General features: G+C 49.1%; 1 protein-coding gene across 6 annotated transcripts in view; it reads left to right on the top strand.

The window, feature by feature from the left end:
* ZMYM3 (zinc finger MYM-type containing 3) overlaps positions 1 to 21,138 on the top strand; it is a 451,345-nt gene that overhangs the window by 320,304 nt on the left and 109,903 nt on the right. For all 6 annotated transcript variants that reach the window (XM_078640225.1, XM_078640224.1, XM_078640229.1 and 3 more), the window contains one exon: positions 19,087 to 19,471. In XM_078640225.1, the coding sequence (XP_078496351.1) occupies positions 19,087 to 19,471 (385 nt within the window). The remainder of the gene's footprint in view (positions 1 to 19,086; positions 19,472 to 21,138) is intronic.

Below are 21,138 nucleotides of genomic sequence, written 5' to 3'. Positions count from 1 at the left end.
TGCCTCTTCTCAGGGGAGAAGGAATCCTCCACAGAGGAGATTCACTTCCCCTCAGAGAAGGGAGCATGAAGCTAGGATGAGACAAGCTGAACTGAGGATTGAAAGGGAAGAACTTGCCCTGGCCAAAGAGAAGCTTGCCTTTGCTAGAGAGCAGCAGATAAGTGGGTTAGCACCCACTGGTGGCAGCAATCTCCCAAGAGATAGAGAGAAGGGTTTAGATACTAAACACCTGACTAAAATAGTGCCCCCCTTTAAGCAAGGGGATGATATCCAGAAATGGATGGCTGCTCTGGAGAGGGCCTGCACTGTGCAGTGCATTCCCCAGAGTCAGTGGGCAGCTATACTGTGGCTCTCCTTTGATGGTAAAGGTAGAGATAAGCTCCTCACTACAAGAGTGGAGGATGCTAACAATTACCAGGTCCTGAAAAATGCACTGGTTGATGGGTTTGGTTTAACCACTGAGCAGTACAGGTTGCTGTTCAGAGACACCCAGAAAACTCAGTCTCAGGACTGGTCAGACTTTGTTGATTGTGCCACTAAGGCTTTGGAAGGCTGGCTACTGGGTAGTAAGGTTACTGATTTCAAAGGATTGTATAATCTAATTATGAGAGAGCAAGTCTTAAATAATTGTCAGAACCAGTTATTACACCAGCACCTGGTAGACTCTGATCTGACCTCTCCACAAGAATTGGGTAAGAGGGCAGACAAATGGGTCAGAACCAGGATTAGGCCCAAGAACCAAGGTGGTGACCAGAAAAAGGAATCAACCAAGCCTCAAGAGAAGGGTGGGAATAAATCTACAGATCAAACCACATCAGGGCCCCAAAAATCCTCTGAGGGGGGTGGGTCCCAGAATCCTTCCAACAACCAGAAGAAACCTTATTGTTATCCCTGTAAACAGGTGGGTCATTTAAAAACTGACAGCAGTTGCCCAAAGAATAACAATAAGGAAAACATACCCCCAAGTAACATTCCCAAACCTCCTGTTACTACTAGTAGTAATCCCCCAGGTGGTGGGAGTGCCCCCAAGAATTTGGGTGCATTTACTTTGGGAGTTCCTGGGGACTCTGGCCTAACCAGGTCCCCTGACTTAGATACTCTTGTCTGTGAGACTGGCATGGGGTTTGCCAACTTCACAACTTGTCCCAACACTTTGGGCAAGTACAGACAGGAGCCCCTCATCAATGGTATAAAAGTTGAGGCCTATAGAGATACAGGGGCTAGCATCACTATGGTGACTGAGAGTCTAGTCCCCTCAAGGCAACTTTTACCTGGTGCCACATACCAGGTGACCAATATTGATGGAGTACAGAGAGATCATCCCATGGCAGTGGTCAATCTCAGCTGGGGAGGTGTCACTGGCCACAAGAGAGTGGCAGTGTCACCAAACTTGCCTGTAGATTGCCTACTGGGGAATGATTTGGAGCTCTCAGCCTGGGCTGAAGTAGAGCAAGAAACCCATTCTAAAATGGTAAACATCCATGGTAAGGTTAGTGGGGCAGTGGTAGCCACAGCCCCAGTCCAAGATGTCCTCCCTGAACAGGTCAGGAGGGTTGTGCCAGTCACAACCCAATCTCAGACAACTCCCTTCCCAGAACAGGTTGTCAAGGCTGTCATGGTAACAGCCCACACCCAAACTGAGCCCCCTCCTGAAAAGGTTGGGAGAGTTGTGATGGCCACAGCTCAAACTCAGACAGATGATAGTGTTGTGAAGCCTGAAACTATGGATCACTCCACTCAGACAGAGAGCATTGAGGAGGAAGAGAAATCTCCCTCCCACCAGACTTTAGGAAAGGATCAGCCTCCTCAGGGAACTGATCTGACCCCTTGTGAAGGAACTGCCACAGAGGTAGTCAGGCCTAGCCTGGCAGAACCCCTGATGTCAGTGGATCCTTCCAAGGTGGGAACCAGTCTGGAGCAGGTAACCTGCCCCTCTCTACCCTGCCTCAGTCAGCCCAGGGCTGTAGAGGTCAGGGAGGCCAGTGTTGGACCCCAAGGGGCCCCCTGTCCAAAAGAATTTCCCAATCAGCAGATTAAGGGCACTGAAGCTAGTAGTCCTAGCCCAGTGAAAATAAAACGTACTTCTGAGGGATCCCCCTTAAAATTAGTTAGGGACCTCCCACAGATGGACACTGTTGGGCACAGCCAAACTTGGGACCTGAGGGCCCCAGACCTGACCTGTCCCTCCAGTAAGCCAAACAGAGGGACCCAACCTCCAGCTGTAGGTAGCCAGAGGTTGACCCTGAGAGCCCAAAACAACTCAGTCTTGGAAAGAAAGGCCTCTATGGTGGAAAATGATTGGAGGAAGCTGAGCCCAAAATTAGTGGAGCCTCACTTCAGTACTCCATTTCAGCACCAGCCTTTTACTTTGCCAAAACACACCACAGGTAGAGATTCCCTATGGTGGAGACCCTCAGACACCCTTAGGGTGAGGGATTGCTTAGTGGACCATGAGATAGGGGGTAACCATGCCAGTGCTGGTACTTCCTTATATGGCCACTCAGGCAATATAGGCTTACCTGGCAAGGCTAGCCTTATCTCCTTTCGTTTGGGGGGGGGGGGTTATGTAGGAAGGTAGATCCCTGACTATGGTTGCCCCCAACTTTTTGCCTGGTGTTTTGCTGGTTTTCTGACTTAGTTGACCTGGGACCCTGCTATTCAGGGCCCCAGGCCTACTGCTCTCTCTGTAAAATGGATTCCATGTACCTTATGTACATATCTAAATTGGATACTGAGTCACCTTATCAGTCCCTGTACAGTGTACCTTAGGTACCCAGGGCATAGGTGTACCCAGGGCCTACCAGGGGCTGCAGCATGTATTATGCCACCCCTGGCTGGCCATCCAAATCTGACACAACTGGCTGCTTGACAGCTGGGGCAAGGTGGTGTACTCACCCTTTGCTTTAGATATAGTATACCTATATCTAACCCTAAAATGGACACACAGATCTCCTATCAGTCACTCCTATGGCAGGCCTTAACAATCCTGAAGGCAGAGTGCTTGGAATCGTGTGAGATGGTGCTCTGGCATGAGCTGAGCCTGTCTGCGGCTTTCGGGACCCATCCCTTAGCCGTTTCCATGATATCGCATACCATATACTCTTAAGTGCATTATAATCCTCGCGGTTAAATGCCAACTCTGGTATCGCTTTATCAAAACATGTCGAGTAAGGTGTCATACGAATTGGAATACTAACCCCTCGCCAATTCTGGCGACGGGGTTAGCATTCCACCCTTCTAGAGGGACACGACATGCATGTAACCTATAACCCGGTTAAAAGTCAGACAGAGCCTTAGCATCCACAAAATGGATGCTGCCACCGAGACACAAGTCTGCCCTCCTGCTGCTGGGAGTCCTCCCAGAGCAGGAGATAAGGACAAAGGGTTTCCTGCCAGGGGCGGTGCCAGCACCGTCCCAGACAGGGTTTTGTGTATTGTAGGTAGGCAGGGCTTTAGAGGAAGGTGACTGCACGTGGCACCCCGGTGCTCACTGTGCATAGGCTGGCTGGAACCAGTTCCAGGGTCACTCCAGACCCTGTGCTGGGGAAAAGCCCGCCAAGGAAGTGGGTGTAACCACCCCCCTCCTAGTCCCACCCATAGGGCAGGACTTAGTCGCGTGCCAGCCCCTTTTTACAGGATAAAGGTAGAGACTGGCCCCCTTCCAGAGCAGATCATCTTTGAATCCTGAAACTACTTTCCACGAAAGGAACTCAAGACTTCTTCCTAAGATTTCTCCCTTGTGACTAAGGAGTAGTCACCCTGCATCCGCAGGCACCATCTACAGAACACTGCGGTCTGCTGCAAGTCCTTCCTCCGGAATCCGACTGCCCAGCTCGACGAGAACCGGCTTCCCTGGCACCTCTGACCTCTACCTACATCATCAGTCACGCTGAGATTCGTGGGTGTGACGAGACCTCGAGGGACCGGCCATCTTCAAGACTGCACGACTTCTGAACAACAAGCCCGCCGAGTGAATTCCTGGTGAGTGCTTTGGGGTCCGAGAAGCCCCCACCCTGAGCAGCTCCAGCACCGAAGAGCAGCCCCCCAGCATCTCCACGATCTGCGTGGGGCCCTTCTGCTTTTTACTGCTCACCGCGTTGTTTGGCTACTAGCCCGCTGGCTTGTGGCCTTCCCGACGACGCCCGACGACATTTCTGCTGCTAGTCTGGTTGCTCCAGACTGGCCCTTGCTTCCCTCCATCGGAGAAGTACCCTGGACCCTCCTGGTCTGCCCAAGACGCCATTTTAGGTCCACCGCGTGGGCCTTGCATTTGCCAAGACTTGTTGCCCAATCCTGGGTCCAGCGACGTCGACAGCAAGAACCTTCGTGGGACAGCTTGCACCTCCATCCTGGTCGCCGACAACGCCTCCTGGTCTGAGAGACTGCAGAGCCCAGCAGCGCCCACTCACCTGACTGCGGTGACTTCGCCCGGTGCCATCCTGGTGCCCCCTTAATCACTGGCTAGTGATTCAAGAACTTGGTCCCCTCTGCTTTCAGGTTTTCTTCTTCCTTGATCCAGGCTTGGATCCATCGAACTTTTCTTCACTGGTCGCCTGCCAGCAACTTCTTCCTTCCAGGCTCCTGGTCCGGCAACGAGATTCCCGACGTCTTTTCAGACCTATGCAGCTGCAGCCCCTGGGCTAGGTAACTTCGGCACTTCGGTGTCCCAGCATAGCCTCACTATCCTAGGGTCAGGATCCACTGTCGTTTTCTTCCTACCAGGTCGGGTTCGCCCGTGAACACTAACTTTGCCTTTACTAGCCTCCATAGACTTTGTCCCGCATCCCGCGTGAGAGTGCACACTCTGCACCCGAGTCCCCTAGGCCTCCTAGAAGTAATCTAACGATTCTATAGTCAAGTCCTAGCGAGTCCAAAGCCTATTAGTACTGTACTTACCTGCTAGTAATTTCGCATTCCACTTTTTAAGTATATGGTTTTTCGTGCCCCTCGGGCATTTGTGTATAACGTGCTAACTTAAGTATTTTCGTAAGAGTTTTGTTGTGTGCCTAGCACCCTGTCCTCATAAAGAGTACAGGGTTGTTGTGATTCTAATAAATACACTGTTTATTTTCATAACACTTGTGTGGTGTCCTTTCACTGGGTGTTCAAGGGGTAATGTGATGGTAAAACAGCTGGCTTAACACGCCCTCTAGAGTCTTAGCCTTAGACTGCTCGTATCCATGCTACTAGGATAGCTGGTCTATAAGGTTGACTTACAACCAATCATCAATAAGGGTTGTTTGGACTGATATATAGTGATCACTAGAATAGTGAGCACTGCACATCAGGCCAACTTCTCACAGTGTGCCACTCTTACCCCCCCCCCTGTGCTAGAAAGCTTTGTTGAGCAGGCATCCTCCTGCATGAAGCAGAGTCCTGGCTCTTTTTTCCGTCTACAGCCAGACTAGTAGTCTAAATAACTTGAGCCCATGAAAATGAAATTTTCTCCGTGAACGCCACCTGCCTTTTGGCCAGGGATTCCCATGCCCTGTGGGAGATAGTGCGGAAGGCAGTGCCAAGTTTCCCAAATCATCTAAAAGACACTTTGTGGAGGTATTTGAAGAAAACAAGACAAAGAAAATTGTTGGCCTGAATACCATGAATTCCATGGTTGAGCCCGTGTGAACTTCTGTATCCGTTCGATGTCTTTGCTCAACTGGATTTGGGGGCATGTCCACACCAATTTAATGGACCTGCCCTTTGATGGGTATCAACTTTTTAGAAGAAAAGCAGATTCAGCCCCTAAAAGGTTTAAGCAGGGTCCAGCCTTCAGCGCGATCCTCTACCAGGCCGTTGTACAGATTGAATCTCAGGGATGCAGCCCAACCAGTTCCTGTGTCAGTACAGGAGCCCTTGTGGTTCCAGATGTAGGCCAGACGAAGAGGCCTTCCTCTCCTCCTCTCCCTTCTGATCTCCGGCACCATCTGGAAAGCTGCATTAATTTTCCCTCATCTGATCACTTGCAGCCTTAGGGAAGAAGCTAGCACATCACTTGAAGGCTGGTACCCAGCATGACAAACCTATGGGTCGTGCTGGTCATAAAAGTGGGACACATCATTCCTTTTCAGCAGTTTCCTCTTTGCGTTCCCCACCACCTGTTACCTCCCCGAAGGCATACAACCTCATTCGTGTACTGCAGCAAGAAGTGGCAATCTTGTTGCAGAAACGGGCAGTGGAGTTAATCCTAGAACAGGATATTGGACAAGGATGCTACTCCAATTACTTCAGAGTCTTGAATTTCTTCCTATGTAAGGCGAAATTAAAGTTGCGGTCTCCAGCTCAGTCCTTCTCGAGCTCGAACTTTGAGAATGGATATGATGTCCCTTGACTTGCAGGACGTTGACTTCCACACCTGCAGTCGCATAAGCTGTATTTTGAGGCATGTTCCACAACCATCCCAATCCTACTGTTGAGGCACATCTGTGTAGGTCGGTATCTCAGTATACCTGACCTGGATGAGTGGCTGCTAAAGGCAGATTCACCTAAGCTGGTGTTGAACCACTTGAATTATATCCCCTTGCTGCTGTTAGTCTTGAACTCCTCATCAATCTCCCAGCTCAAACTTGGAGCAATCGTCGTGCCTCCTGTTCATAGGAGCAGTACCCGGTGCAACACTTCCAAGACCTTCCCTCCTCCTAAGAGGATTCAGGACACTCAGGATGTGAGTCAGATTTTTGGAGAAGACGCTCTGATTCCAGCCTGTCTCCCCTCGAACCTGCTCCTGCGAAATCCCAGCGTATCCTGCAGCCAGCAACCTTAAAAACCCCAGAGGACCTGCCTGCCTTCACTTCAAAGACTGAACCTTCCATGAACACCAGACTTGTTCAAACAAGCAACCTCTGGCAGCAGCCAGGGACCGCGAATCCAGCCCACTCTGCACCCGCCGAACCTGGTCCGAGCTAGAGTTGAAAAACGCCACGAGGAGGTCACCCTGGCGATCCTGACCCGAGATCCGGCGATCCCTGACCTGCCTCAAGCCTCCAGCCGATGCCTGCAGTCTAGCTCCAGAAGGCCCCCTTAACCGCGACCAGGAGCTGGTAAGAAGATCCGACCCCAAAAGGAACCTCTGCACACGACGCCCCACGGCCTTGTGTGCCCAAACCGATGGTGCCTAACCAACCCTTAACTTCCCAACTTACCTCTCAAAGTGGTGGTCACACCCAGAAGTCCTTCGTCTCCCTGCCAGCAGTGCTTTTGCTAACCAGAGGTTCTCCATAGAATACAGCCAGACATCGAAACCGAACTCTGCACCCGGCCACCTGAGTGCCGCTGAGGGTGCACCTTTTGTGCTACTTTGTTTCCCCATTTGCCCTGACCTAAACCCTAGGAGCTTTGCTCCCACAATCCAGTGGCCTGCTTGTCAGCACCTACCACCCGGAGGCCCCTATCCCCCATTGGATAACACTGGGCCTCAACACTCTGCACCCGGCCGCCCGAGTGCCGCTGAGGGTGTAACAACAGTGCATCACTGACCCTGGGAGACCTCTGAGTCTAACCCCTGAACCTTAACTCCCACAATCGATTACTTACCTGTGAACCGTTAACCTGTTTTCCCTCCGTAGCTTACCATTGACACTTTTTCTCCAAAAAGTTTCTAAGTGTGGAGTTTTGAAATCTAAAAATATTTTTTTTAAATCATGCGAATAACCAAAACTTAATTACTTACCTGTTTCCAGGAAATGTCCCTATGCTGAATCTAGGTATCCAGCACTGAGTTAGAAAAGTAACGTAAAAAGTAACTTACCTGTAATTTACTGAAAAAGCTCATTCATTTCAATGTACTGTATTTGCTAAGTGTTGCAGCTTACTGTATCCCCTGTAAATCAAACAAAGTACCATTTCTATTACATTTTCAAATTGTTCTATATCCAGTAACTTATAACTGACAAGTATTTAATGCTTACCTATACCAGGCTTGCTTGGTTCTAAAAATAAACCAGTATATTTGTTATACAAAAACAATTGGCCTGCAGTTCAGTTCTTGAGTGTGTGAATTAATTTGCTGACTGAGGGTGTACAACAAATGCTTTGCACTGTCCTCTGATAGTGCCTTACTGCTCGACCACTCTACTACAATTAGAGAGTAAGGTTCTATCTAGCTTTAACCTCTGCCTACCTCTGGGGTACCTGGACTCTATAGACACTATACCTCATTTTAGGGTAGTATATATTGAGCCAGTTTCCTACGCCTTGTTTTAACCCCTAAAAGTCAACCCTCAAGACCAATTGCTTACCTGCAAACCAATAACCCAATTTTCCTCTGTAGGATTGCACTGACTGTACTCCTTTGAACACGTTCCAAGTGTTGTTATGTTTGTATGGAAGCCTAAGCAACTGTGTTTTTATGCAAAAGTGTGTTTGAGGCATGTGGGCTGCTGAATTCATATCTATAGCATAGATCGCCGCCTAGTGTTGGGTCCGGATGATTGCACATTGTTGTACTGGAAGAATCTTCGAAGTATCACGAGATAGGTGGCTCCTCCCCTGGACTACAGTGCGCATGGGCATCGACTCCATCCTCAGATTGGTTTTTTCCGCCATTGGGTTCGGATGTATATCTCCAGTTCGGAATAAACTTAACTTTTTCGAGGCCAAAAGGCCTTTTTGCTACCCTTCGGTATTGTTTGTGTTCGGTGTCCCGGTTCAATTCCGACTCAGTTCCAGAGTTGGTTTCCAGGGAGTCTAGTTACTCTTCGTTGATCGAGGCCCAGTCGACGCAGCAAGACCATCGACAACACGACATGAAACGGAGCCCGTTCAAGAAGTGTCCCGTGTGCGGATCGAAGTACCCGCACATCGACGTCCACCCCGTGTGCAACAAGTGCCTGTCGCCGGACCATAATGAAGCAAGCTGCATGGCTTGTTCGAAGTTTCGTTCGACGAAGACTCTTCGGCTTCGGCGCATGGCGGCCCGGCAGTCGGCCCCAGCACCAGTGGACATCTTCGACGACGGAGGTGCAGGCGAACACGAGGTTCGAATGCAGATTTCACCTCCAACGGTGGACGTCGAATGTGAAGACGACGCGGATGTCAGAGGCCTCCACGTTGACGAAGTCGTCCAAGAGGTAGGAGACGACGATGAGGCCTATGGGGCCATGGAAGATAGCTCAGAGGACGAGCTATGCCCCGTGCGAACATTTACAAAGGCTCAGGTCGAGGGATCGCCATTCGGCCTTACCCAAGACCCTTTACCAGAATCCACGGCCCCGCCTTCTGGCCCGGCTAAGGACGCTTCGGCGGAGCCGCCGTTGTCGAAAACGAAACCGAAACTGAAAACATCGGTGTCGACAACAACAACCGAGATGGCCGAGGCGCCATCGAAACCAAAGCCGTCTGCTCCCCCATCGACGCAGTCTTCCTCTGAGGTGTCGAAGCGGTCGACGTCGACGAAGGCTGTCGACCCGGTCAAGGTGCCGAAAGGGGTCAAGGTCGTCAAGCCTAAGCTGAAGAAGGCCGCCGAATCGGAGATGACAAAGACCGTCGAGCCGAGGCCAAAGAAGGCCGTCGAACCGACGACAAGCAAGGCCGTCGAACCGAAAACCGGAACCCCGACGACAGTGGTCAAGGCCGCCGATCCGAAGCCATCGCCGGCCGCGTCTACAGCCAAGGCCAAGGATCGTAGCGCACCTAAGGTGGATGCTCCGGCACCTCGCGCCGAGAAGCAGAAGTCATCGGCGATCGTGTCCTCCCCTGGAGGTGGACAGAGGCCGACTGCCGGGTCGACGAAACCGTCCGCTTCCTTTACGAAGCAGGTCTTGGACTCCCTCAAGCGAATTAGAGAAAAAGCTTCATCGTCGGATCCGAAGACTCCTTCCGCCACGAAGCAAGTTGTCTCGACGCCGATCCTCTTCACGTTGCCGCCGAAGGTGGCGCCGAAGGCCTTTGCACCCCGTTCGGTGCCGGAGGACTCTGAGGTATCGAAGCCAACTCACACGGCTGGGAGTCTGCTTCCTCAACAACACTTGCTGGAGGAGCAGACAGAACATTTTATCGATGCCGACACCGGAAAGCTTACGCTTTACAAGAGGAAAGTCACGGCGACACACCCTTTACAGTCTTATACCATTCCTCTAAAACGCAAGAGGCCTGCTCCAGATTCCATGGTCCTGGTTGAACCTATTGTTCCACAGTCCCAAAGGATTGCGACACCCTCTCCCACTTACTCTGGGGGGGAGGATGCTGAAGAGCAGGACGAGGAATATACCTTCCCAGACAATACTGAGCCTGATGAGCAACAGGACTCCTGGATAGGGGCTGGTGACCAAGGGGATCAGCACACAGTCCATGACCCTCAATTGTACAATGTTAAAACTTCTCCCACGGAGGATTCAGCGGCATTTAATGCCTTAATTGAAAGAGCAGCCAAGAACCACGATGTGGAACTACATGCTGACCCTGTGGATGTGGACTTCCTATTTGACACTTTTTCAACGGCTGAAAAGACTGTCAAGACTCTTCCTATGCTGAAGGGGGTCTTAAACATGCTGCAGACATTTTTAAGGAACCTACACGCTCCAGAGTGGTCAACCCTAGAATCGAGAAAAAATACAGGGCGGCACCTGGCGATCCCACCTATATCAAGGGGCAGATGCCATTAGACTCTTTGGTAGTTTCCAATGCCCGCAAAAGGGCGAATTCGCAGACCACTGGTGATGCTCCTCCCCCGGACAAAGAGTCAAAAGTGCTGGAAGCATCGGGAAAAAGAGTGGCAGCTCAAGCGGCCAATATCTGGCGAATATCAAACATGCAGGCGCTCTTGGCACGTTACGACAGGGCACACTAGGACACACTAGAGACCCTGTTGCAACACCTACCAGACCAATTTAAAGAGGCTGGGGAGAAGCTTATCCAAGAAGGGAAGCTCATCACCAACGCTTCCATTAAGTGCGCCCTAGATGTTGCGGACACTGCCGCTAGAGCAATAAATACAAGTGTAATGCTTAGACGGCAGGCATGGCTCAGAATCTCAGGTTTTAAACCAGAAATCCAAACTACCATCCTTAACCAGCCGGTGAACCCTGACAGGTTGTTTGGTCCAGAGGTGGATACCACCCTAGAAAAGATCAAGAAAGATACTGAGACTGCCAAGTCCATGGGAGCTCTCCAATCCCAGCAGTTTCGAGGAAACACTTTTCGTCGCTCAGGCAATCGAGGTGTTAACAGAGGACAGATGTCACAGCAGACACAGTTCAGTAAAGGTGGGGCGCAATCCTCGTACACTAAGCAAAGTAGAGGAGGATATCGGGCAACAGCACCAAGGGCAGAGGCAGAGGCAACAACAACTCTCGTTCCTCTGCCACCAACAGTGACTCCCTGTCACTGCCCCCCGACCATCCAACACCTGTCGGGGGGAGACTCCAGCAGTTCCTGCCAGTCTGGGAATCCATCACCACAGACAGGTGGGTCAGGAAACTTATCCAGTTCGGCTATTGTTTGGAGCTCACATCCACTCCACCCAACATACCACCAAAGCACCGTCCTATGTCAGCAGAGCATTTGCACTTATTGCAGCAGGAGGTTCTTGTCATGCTGCAAAAAGGCGCAATAGAGCTCGTGCCAGTGGAGGAAGAAGGCACAGGGGTGTACTCCCTGTACTTCTTAATCCCAAAGAAGGACGGGTCCCTCAGACCTATTCTGGACCTGAGGCCCCTAAACCAGTACATTCTCTCCGAACACTTCCACATGCTAACACTGCAGCAGGTTCTTCCATTGTTAAATCGGGGAGACTTCCTCGCAACCTTGGATCTCAAGGATGCTTACTTTCACATCCCACTCCATCCATCCCACAGGAAATACCTCAGGTTCACCATCCAGAACAGGCATTACCAATTCAAGGGCCTTCCTTTCGGGGTGACCACAGCCCCCAGAGTGTTCACGAAATGTCTGGCGACGGTGGCGGCGCACCTCTGGAGACAAAACGTCCACGTCTATCCTTATCTGGACGACTGGCTGGTTCAAGCAAAGTCAGCCCAGCAGTGCGCCGCTGACATGTCCCACACCATTCATCTCCTTCACTGTCTGGGCTTCTCACTAAACTATCTGAAGTCGCACCTTCAGCCAGCACATGTGCGGCAGTATCTGGGCGCGACGATAGATACTCTGGCAGCCACGGCTCAGCCGAATTCAGTGAGGATCGACAACATCCAGTCGCTCATTCAAAAGTTCAGGCCGCAACACTCACTTCCAGCGAGAGTGTTCATGCAGTTGATAGGCATGATGGCCTCCTGCATCTTCATAGTCCCGCACGCGAGGTTGCATATGCGTCCGCTCCAAGAATGCAGTGGACTCGGGCTCAGGGACAGCTGAACGACCTAGTGTTGGTGACCGGTCGGGCATACAGCTCTCTGCATTGGTGGACTCCACACAACCTTTGCAAGGGCCGACCGTTCCAAGAGCCTGTGCCACAGATTATCCTGACGACGGACGCATCTCTCCAGGGATGGGGAGCTCATGTGCTCCACTACACGGTGCAGGGACTATGGACGACACAGCAGAAGAAGATGCACATCAACTACCTAGAACTGATGGCAATCTTCATGGCACTCAAGTCCTTCAAAGTACATCTGTGCAACAAAGTCGTGTTGATCCGGACGGACAACATGACGGCCATGTACTACATACAGAAGCAGGGAGGTACTCACTCTCCACAGCTGTCTCATCTGGCTCAGAGCATGTGGAAGTGGGCCATTCAGAGGAACATCTTCCTCATGGCGGAACACCTCCCGGGCAAGAACAATCAGATGGCGGATCTGCTCAGCAGGTACAGCCATCAGATGCACGAGTGGGAGTTACATCCATCAGTACTCCGCCCGTACTTCCAGCAGTGGGGTCATCCAGAGATAGACCTGTTTGCCACAAGGGAAAACGCAAAATGCCAAAGCTTTGCCACCAGGTTCCCTCACCCACAGTCGCAGGGCAATGCGACATGGATGAACTGGTCAGGCAGATTTGCGTACGCTTTTCCCCCAGCACCTCTCATTCCGCTGGTGGCAAGAAAGCTAAAGCAACACTCGATGACGCTCATCCTGGTTGCTCCAACGTGGGCGCGCCAACCATGGTACACTACGTTTCTAGAACTCTCCGTGGTACCGCATCAAAGGCTGCACCTCACACCCAGGCTCTTGACGCAGAACCATGGCGACATTCAGCATCCAGATCCGCGACAGCTCAATCTGGCGATCTGGCTCCTGACGTCTTAGAGTTTGGCTACCTTGATTTGCCTCCTGAATGCATGGACATCATCCGGGAGGCAAGGAAGCCCACTACCAGAGCTTGCTATGCAGCAAAATGGAAGCGGTTTGTCATTTACTGTACAGACCACAACATCAACCCGCTAGATGCATCCATTCCTAATATCATCTGCTATTTGTTACATCTTTACAAATGCAATCTAGCATATGCTTCCATTCTGATACACTTATCCGCCATAGCAGCTTATCTTCAAAACAGGCAGCATCTCTCTGTTTTCAGGGTGCCTGCCATTAAAGCTTTTCTAGAAGGGCTGAAGCGGGTCATCCCTCTCAGGACCCCACCAGCTCCTGTGTGGAACCTCAATGTGGTCCTCACCAGATTGATGGGCCCACCTTTTGAGCCTCTACATTCATGTGAGATTCAGTTCTTAACATGGAAAGTAGCTTTTCTCATTGCCATCACGTCGCTACGATGTGTTAGTGAGCTACAGGTGCTCACAGTACAAGAGCCATTTATCCAAATTCATTCTAACAGGGTGGTGCTGCGCACTAACCCTAAGTTTCTTCCTAAAGTGGTGTCGCAGTTTCATGTTAATCAAACCATCGAACTGCCCGCATTCTTTCAGAACCCTGAAACAGTAGCAGAAAGAATGCTCCACACGCTTGATGTCAAAAGAGCATTAATGTACTACATTGACAGAACCAAAGACTTTAGAAAGACTCAACAGCTCTTTGTTGCCTTCTCGGCCCAGCACAAAGGCAACCCCATTTCCAAAGCAGGTATAGCCAGATGGATCGTTAAGTGTATTCAGATTTGCTATCACAAGGCTAAGCGCACTTTAACGGTACCCCCCAGAGCCCACTCCACCCGCAAGTTGGGGGTCTCTATGGCTTTCCTTGGTAATATCCCTTTGGAAGATATTTGTAGAGCAGCCACATGGTCTACACCACATACCTTTACTAAACATTACTGTGTAGACGTGCACTCCAAGCAGCAGGCAGCTGTAGGGCAGGCTGTTCTTAAGACACTATTTCAAACTTCTGCAGCTGGCACAGGCGGCCGCCGTTAGTGGAGGGACTGCTATGTATTCTATGCTATAGATATGAATTCAGCAGCCCACATGCCTCGAACTGAATATGCTACTTACCAGTATGCATCTGTTCTTGGCATGTAGGGCTGCTGACATTCATATCGCCCGCCCTCCTCCCCGGCGCCTGTAGCGGCTGCAGACTTTTCTTGCATTTACTCTTAGGCATGGCCATCGCTTACACTAATACACTCCATCTTCGCCAATGGCTAAAAACAATCTGAGGATGGAGTCGATGCCCATGCGCACTGTAGTCCAGGGGAGGAGCCACCTATCTCGTGATACTTCGAAGACTCTTCCAGGACAACAATGTGTAATCATCCGGACCCAACACTAGGCGGCGATCTATGCTATAGATATGAATGTCAGCAGCTCTACATGCCAAGAACAGATGCATACTGGTAAGTAGCATATTCATTTATTAACTTTGTCTAGGAAATGTCCCAGTGTGCTAGCTAGGCATGTCACAGTAAGTAGAAAAAGTAATCTAAAAAGTAATCGCTAAGTAATTGCAACTATTTTTAAATGTTTTACCTACATGTCACAAAGACAATTCCATTCAGCCTGCATATCCTTAGCAACCTTTCTTTAAAAGTACAACTTTACTTATCTGTATCAAGTCCTTCGTAGTCCTAAAAATAATATCCAGCTGAAGAAATATTTTTCATACTAACAATTGGTCTGAGTTCAGTTTTTGAGTGTGTGACTTCATCTCTTGTCTGAGGATGTACAACAAATGCTTAACACTACCCTCTGATAAAGCCTTGCTGCTTGCCCACACTACCGCAAATAGAGAGTAAGGGGTTATCCACTTTTACCTCCGTAAGCCTTTGTGGTTCCACTAGTCTCTGTGCACACTATACCTCACTTTGGTATAGTATATACAGAGCCAGCTTCCTACATCTTCTTGAGTCGTGGGTCCCTTATTGATCTCTGTTGTGCAGTACTTTTCTTGTACTCCTCTGTGTTAGGCCTAAGGCTGCTCGCTCACACTACCTTTAATAGAACACTTTGTGTTTTACATTGAGCCCTATACACTTGTGGAATACCCCTGGACTCTGTGCATGATATAACCGCCTAGTAGAAATTCCATATACAGAGTGTCTTCACTGCACAGGTGAGCCAGTCGGGCCATGGGCGTTGGGAGCAGAGTGGGCTGGGGATTGCGATTCCAACTGGATCCGTAGCCCTCGGAGTACGTTTCTTCTGGACAGATCTGCTGTCCACAGGAGAGGAGTCTTTTTCGAAGCAACAGCCCAACAGCAGCCAGTTTTCAGACGTCGCTGGCTGCAAGACAGGTCACAGGTTCGCAGAAAAGGCAGACAGGCTGGTAGCTGGGGCCAAGGCTGTCATTGTCTTCAGTCTTCTCTGCAGGGTTGTTTTCTTGCCTCTTATGTCGTCGCAGATCTACTTTCTAGGTCTGGGGAGCCTCCTATATACTAAATGTAGGGGACCTTTTAGGGGAGTAGTAGGTAGGGTCAGTGGGCACCTTACCTGGGGTGACTAAACCCACTATTATGCCACCCTCATGTGGGAGGAGGCATAGACCCAGCCCTGGTTGGAAGAGTCCCCTCATCTTTAAAATGTAGATACCCGAAAGGTGTGCTTAACTTCGCCTTATCCACCTTAGGTGTGGAGTTGCCAAAGGTGGGCACATCTCCTAATCTTTGAGTTTTCCTGCCGGTTTTCCCACCTAAAGTGGAGCTGTAAACCAGGAACTGCCATCTGCTGCAAGCAGCAGAGGCTGGGGGTCGCATTACAAAGGCAGCAGGCCTTTGAAGCTTTCCCTTCGAGCACTGGCCCATCCTGGGGGAGGAGGTGTGACACCTCTGCCCAGCATGTGCATTGTTTCTGGTCCCAGAGAGTAGAGGTTCTACACCCAGGGGTCCAGAAACAGGTCTGTGTCCGGCAGGCTGCCTAAAGCCAGTCGATGCCCACACCATGGTCAGTAGGTTTTCAGGGGGCACCTCTGAGGTTCCCTCTGTGTACATGGTTTAATAAATCTCACACTGGCGTTAGTATGGATTTATTACAAGGGAGCTGTTTGATACCAAACACTCCTGGGTTCAGTGGGGCCATCATCGTACTATGGAACTCGAGTTGTCAAAATCCCAGCACATGTACTCTATGACTTCCTTGGCACTTAAAATATTAAGGAATGTATCCCAATACTGTAGGGGCATATCTGCTCAGACAGATTTACCCACACAAGGCTACAGTGCACCCTTCCTTAGGGCTGGTAAGGCCCGCTAGAGGGGGTGACTTAGCTATATCTTAGGCAGTGCTAACTGGCATGACACACAGGCAGTGTACCTTGTTGACTTGGTCATTTTCTTTTCCTCACTGGGGCCTGCCAGATGCAGGGACTGTGACATGGTCCTAGTGAGTGGTTCCAGGGGACCCTCCTCAGCCTCCAGGCCTTAGCTACTTCGGGTACCACTTGCTTAGGACTTAAAGGGGGGCCTAAGTACCAATTGTGGACATGTGTTTAGGGAAAGAACACCGGTACTGGGAACCTTGTCAGCCGGACCCCGTACTCTACAATCAAAGTTGCATCCATTGCCAGGCAAAAAGTGGGAGAGTATTGCAACAGACCCCCATTTTCTCACAAAGTGCTTAAGGTATTGCCAGTTGGGGTACAATTGCACAGTTTTGGGAACGAGATTTGGCACTTGGAACCTGGTTACCAGGGGTCCCAGTGCACTACCTGTCAAAATTACATCAAATACCAGACACAAATGGGGGTCACCATGTCAGAAAGGGGCACTTTCCTACAACAGGTAGAAATCCCTTCTCTACCTATTTATTGGATGGCACTTTAAATTCGGATACAGGGAAACAATAACTGTCATGAAGGGTGGCTTAAAATACCTACACATATATGGTAAAGGAAATGCGAAGGTTTTTCTAGCTAGAACTCTATATTCCCTCCTGAATAAATTTAAAACCGATGTTGGCCATTGAAGACCCCTACCATTGTCGTTGCTAGTTCAAGCTGCAATGGTAACTGATTACCCTGCCTAAATTCCACCATGTACTCCAAAGTAGACTGTTCAGAATCCCATAAGAATTTTTCTGGAAGGTAAAGGCTGAAATCCGATTACTGTTATGGAATGTGAGTTTGGGGGCCTCCAATCTATTGACAGCAGGGGGCTACTGCTTTACAGTCAATGTAGAATATGTATATCTAAAGACACACATAATAGAAGCAGATTGTTACTCTGTAAGCATCAGTTATCTGCAAAGATCTTGTTCGCGCTATATAAAACTTTCAAAATAAATAAATAAATATTGCATGTAATATTGTAAATTCAATAGGGCCTACCTGCCTCCCCGTAGGCCAGTGTTTGTTACAGATCTCTTCTGCTTCCAGAATTAGTTTATACAACATTCATGGCCACTAAACAGTCCTAATCACTACTTCATATCTACTCATACTTGCTGTGAAGAAAACATTCTAACCTTGCGCATTCTGCATCAGAGGAGAAGCCCCAACACAACTTAGAAGAAAATCAAGTTTCAACATTCTGAGCCCAACACTAGATGGTAGGTGTGAGAAAGTGCCATCTTTCTTGAATGGTATGCCCCCACTTTTTGCTGAACTGCTAATGTGCTTTGACTGAGTGTGCCCTGGGCTCCTGCCAATCAGGTGCCCACGGCCTGTGTTCCTTCCCTAAAAACTGCATTGAAGCCTAAACCCAATTGGCATCTCTGGCCACAGGTCAGCCCATGGTAAAGGGTACCCTAAGTACCCAGGGCACCTGTCAACCGTTAACCTGTTTTTTCTCTATACGATAACATTGCCAAGTTTCTTCCAAAAAAACAACTAAATATGTGGAGTTTTGAAATCTAAAGACATTCTTAAAAAGTCCTGCGAATGACCAAAACCTATTTACTTATCTGTTTCCAGGAAATGTCCCACTTCTGAATCTAACCATCCAGCACAGAGTTAGAAAAGTAACAAGAAAAGTAACTTACCTGCAATTTACTGAAAAAGCCTTTTCATTCCAATGTACTGTATTTGCTAAGTGTTGCAATCTACTGCATCCCCTGTAAATCAAACAAAGTACAATTTCCATTGCATTTTCAAACTGCTGTACAATCAGCAACGAATTCCTGTAAAGTAATATATGCTTACATGTGCCAGGCCTGCTTGGTTCTAAAAATAAAACAGTATATTTTTTATACAAAAACAATTGCTTAGAGTTCAGTTCTTGAGTGTGTGAATTCATTTGCTGATTGAGTGGGTACAACAAATGCTTAACACTGTCCTCTGATACTGCCTTACTGCTCGACCACACAACCACAAATCGAGAGAAAGGTTCTATCTAACTTTAACCTCTGCCTACCTCTGGGGACACTTGGACTCTATACACACTATCCCTCATTTTGGTGTATAGAGCCAGTTTCCTACAGTAGTAGTATGCACATCATGTGAATCTACAGCACTACATGTAACAGATGCTTACAGGCTAAGTAACCTAATCCTTTTGTTGTAGCTACCTTATTTCTGAGTTGGAATTACTTGTTCTTCTGCAAAGAGAGGTTTGCAGCTCATGGGAGTAGTCTTTAGACATGTATTGTGTGGGTAAGGAGTGGGATTGCATCTGGTAATGTGCTGGACGCTGCTTCTGTTGTGTGCTCTCACTACCTATGCTGGTTGTCCAAGAGGAGTTTGGTTGGAAGGGATGCACTTCCATCAAAGGTTTTCTTAAAAAGTGGCAGCAGGTTCTTCTAGCATCTGATTATTTTTTTTAATCTAACTCTTTATATAAAATGTTTTCTAATCACTTTGCTCTTCTCCACAGGGCCAGAAGCGCCTGGCTTTGTCAGAGAGCTGCTCCCGGGACTCAGCCAACAGTCAGCCCAACAGTCAGCCCAACAGTCAGCCCAACAGTCAGCCCAACAGTCAGCCGAACAGTCAACCCAACAGTCAGCCGAACAGTCAGCCGAACAGTCAACCGACCAGTCAGCCCAACAGTCAACCGACCAGTCAGCCCAACAGTCAACCGACCAGTCAACCGACCAGTCAACCGACCAGTCAGCCCAACAGTCAGCCCAACAGTCAGCCCAACAGTCAGCCCAACAGCACCGGCTTGAACCATTCGTATGGTGTCAACGCGTGGAGAACGTGGGTACAGGCCAAGTATGCAAATGGAGAGCCCAGTAAAGTGGATGACCCGCGCTTTGGCTGTGAGTGATAGCGGAAACACCTGGTTATGGAAAGGAGGCAGTGTTTATAATTATAGGTTATGTTTCTCATTGCTTATGTAGTTATTGTTATTGTTATATTAGAATTATATTGCGCCAAATCACCTACAGGTCTCTAGGCGCTCGTGTAGTGTGGTTGTGTGTGTTCTTTTTAGGTCTCGCCTGGGCGTGGCAGGGCAGAGCCCTGCTGCTCCTCTGCGGGAGATATTGTAAATACAAGATTTGTAAAAGGGATTCTAATCCCCGCCCCTCTTTTCCATTGGGTAGCATCAGTGTTTATGGTAAACGCTGGCTTCCCATTGGATAAGAGTTTTTGGTTGACACCCTGTCCGCTTTTCGAACTGCCCCTCCGGACACGATAGCCTGCATTGCGGCTGCTTTGAAGACTTTTCTTATCTGCTTGTTATTTAACAAGCAGATAAGAAAATTCTTCACCACAGCTGTGAAACAGGCACGGAGCGCAGAGGCGCACAGTGTCACGGGGAGGACAGGGGGATTCCGGCAGACTCTGTGTTTTCCTGCCGAGCCAGCAGCGTGTTCATTTTTCCATCGCGCTTTCACTTTAAAGCACGATGCAAAAATAAACACGCTGCTGGTCTTTTTATTTATTATTGTATTTCTATCGAGGCGCCTGATGAGTTTGAGCTGCGACTGCAGGTGACATTTTTGCCCTGTTTACATAGTTTTTAAATAAGTGACGTAATGCTTTTCTTTGCAAATCTGAGATCAGGCAAACCGTAGCGGCACGAGGAGGCACCGTAGCTGGGCCCCCTCGATGTGCAGTGGAAGTGAAAGGCTGCCTAATGTCAAATGATGGCGATGTTTATTGTGAGCCGTTGCCACCGCCCAGTCCCCGCTGCTGTTATTGATAACGGACCATCGTCTCTGGCTGTAAACGTCATCAGTATGCAAACAGGGTGTCACCATGATGGGTGATGACTTGGTTGGGTGCACTTTCTACCTTTCTGGCAAACAAGCGCAATTATTTTCAGGGCTGTGGGCAAGTCATGCATGTTTTATTCTCCATCTGGGCCTGCACGGTGCACCACAGTGATAAAAGATGCTGGTCCCCCTTTGGATGCTCTTAGGATTGTTGAAAAAGTAAACAGTTACATTTTTTAATCTATTTCTTTATTTTTTTACCAATCGCGGCAACTACGTTTACTTTAACAAACTGCGTGCGGCGCGATTGTTGTGAAAGTAAAACAATAGTTGCGCAGTTTAATATCTTAGTTTTGGGATTTTATAATCTGTTTCTTGACTTTTCCAACAATCGCGGCACCCGCATTTTACTATAACATGTCGCCAGTGCCGCGATTGTTGAAAACGAGCATAAAATTCCAAAACTGAGATCTTAAACTGAGCACCTATTTCTTTACATTTTCAACAATCACGGCACCCGCGGTATGTTAAAGTGAAGCGTTGATGTCGCGATTGTTAAAAAGTAAAGGAATAGTTGCGTATGCTCTTTACCAGTTTTGTGCTAGTTACTATTGGTGAACATCGCTGTGCTGTACATTTGACTAGATTAAAAGCAGGCGCGAGCAGCGCATTCGTTACGGTGGAATAGGCCCATTGGTAGAGAGTTATTAAGGTCCCGGAGAGGGACTTTTGGCATTAGGAGGCAGTAATGGGAGGCAGTTACACCG

This window comes from Lissotriton helveticus, chromosome 4_2 (assembly GCF_964261635.1).
Source record: "Lissotriton helveticus chromosome 4_2, aLisHel1.1, whole genome shotgun sequence".
Classification (NCBI taxonomy): Eukaryota; Metazoa; Chordata; class Amphibia; order Caudata; family Salamandridae; genus Lissotriton; species Lissotriton helveticus.
This window is presented reverse-complemented; position numbering and strand designations above follow the sequence as displayed.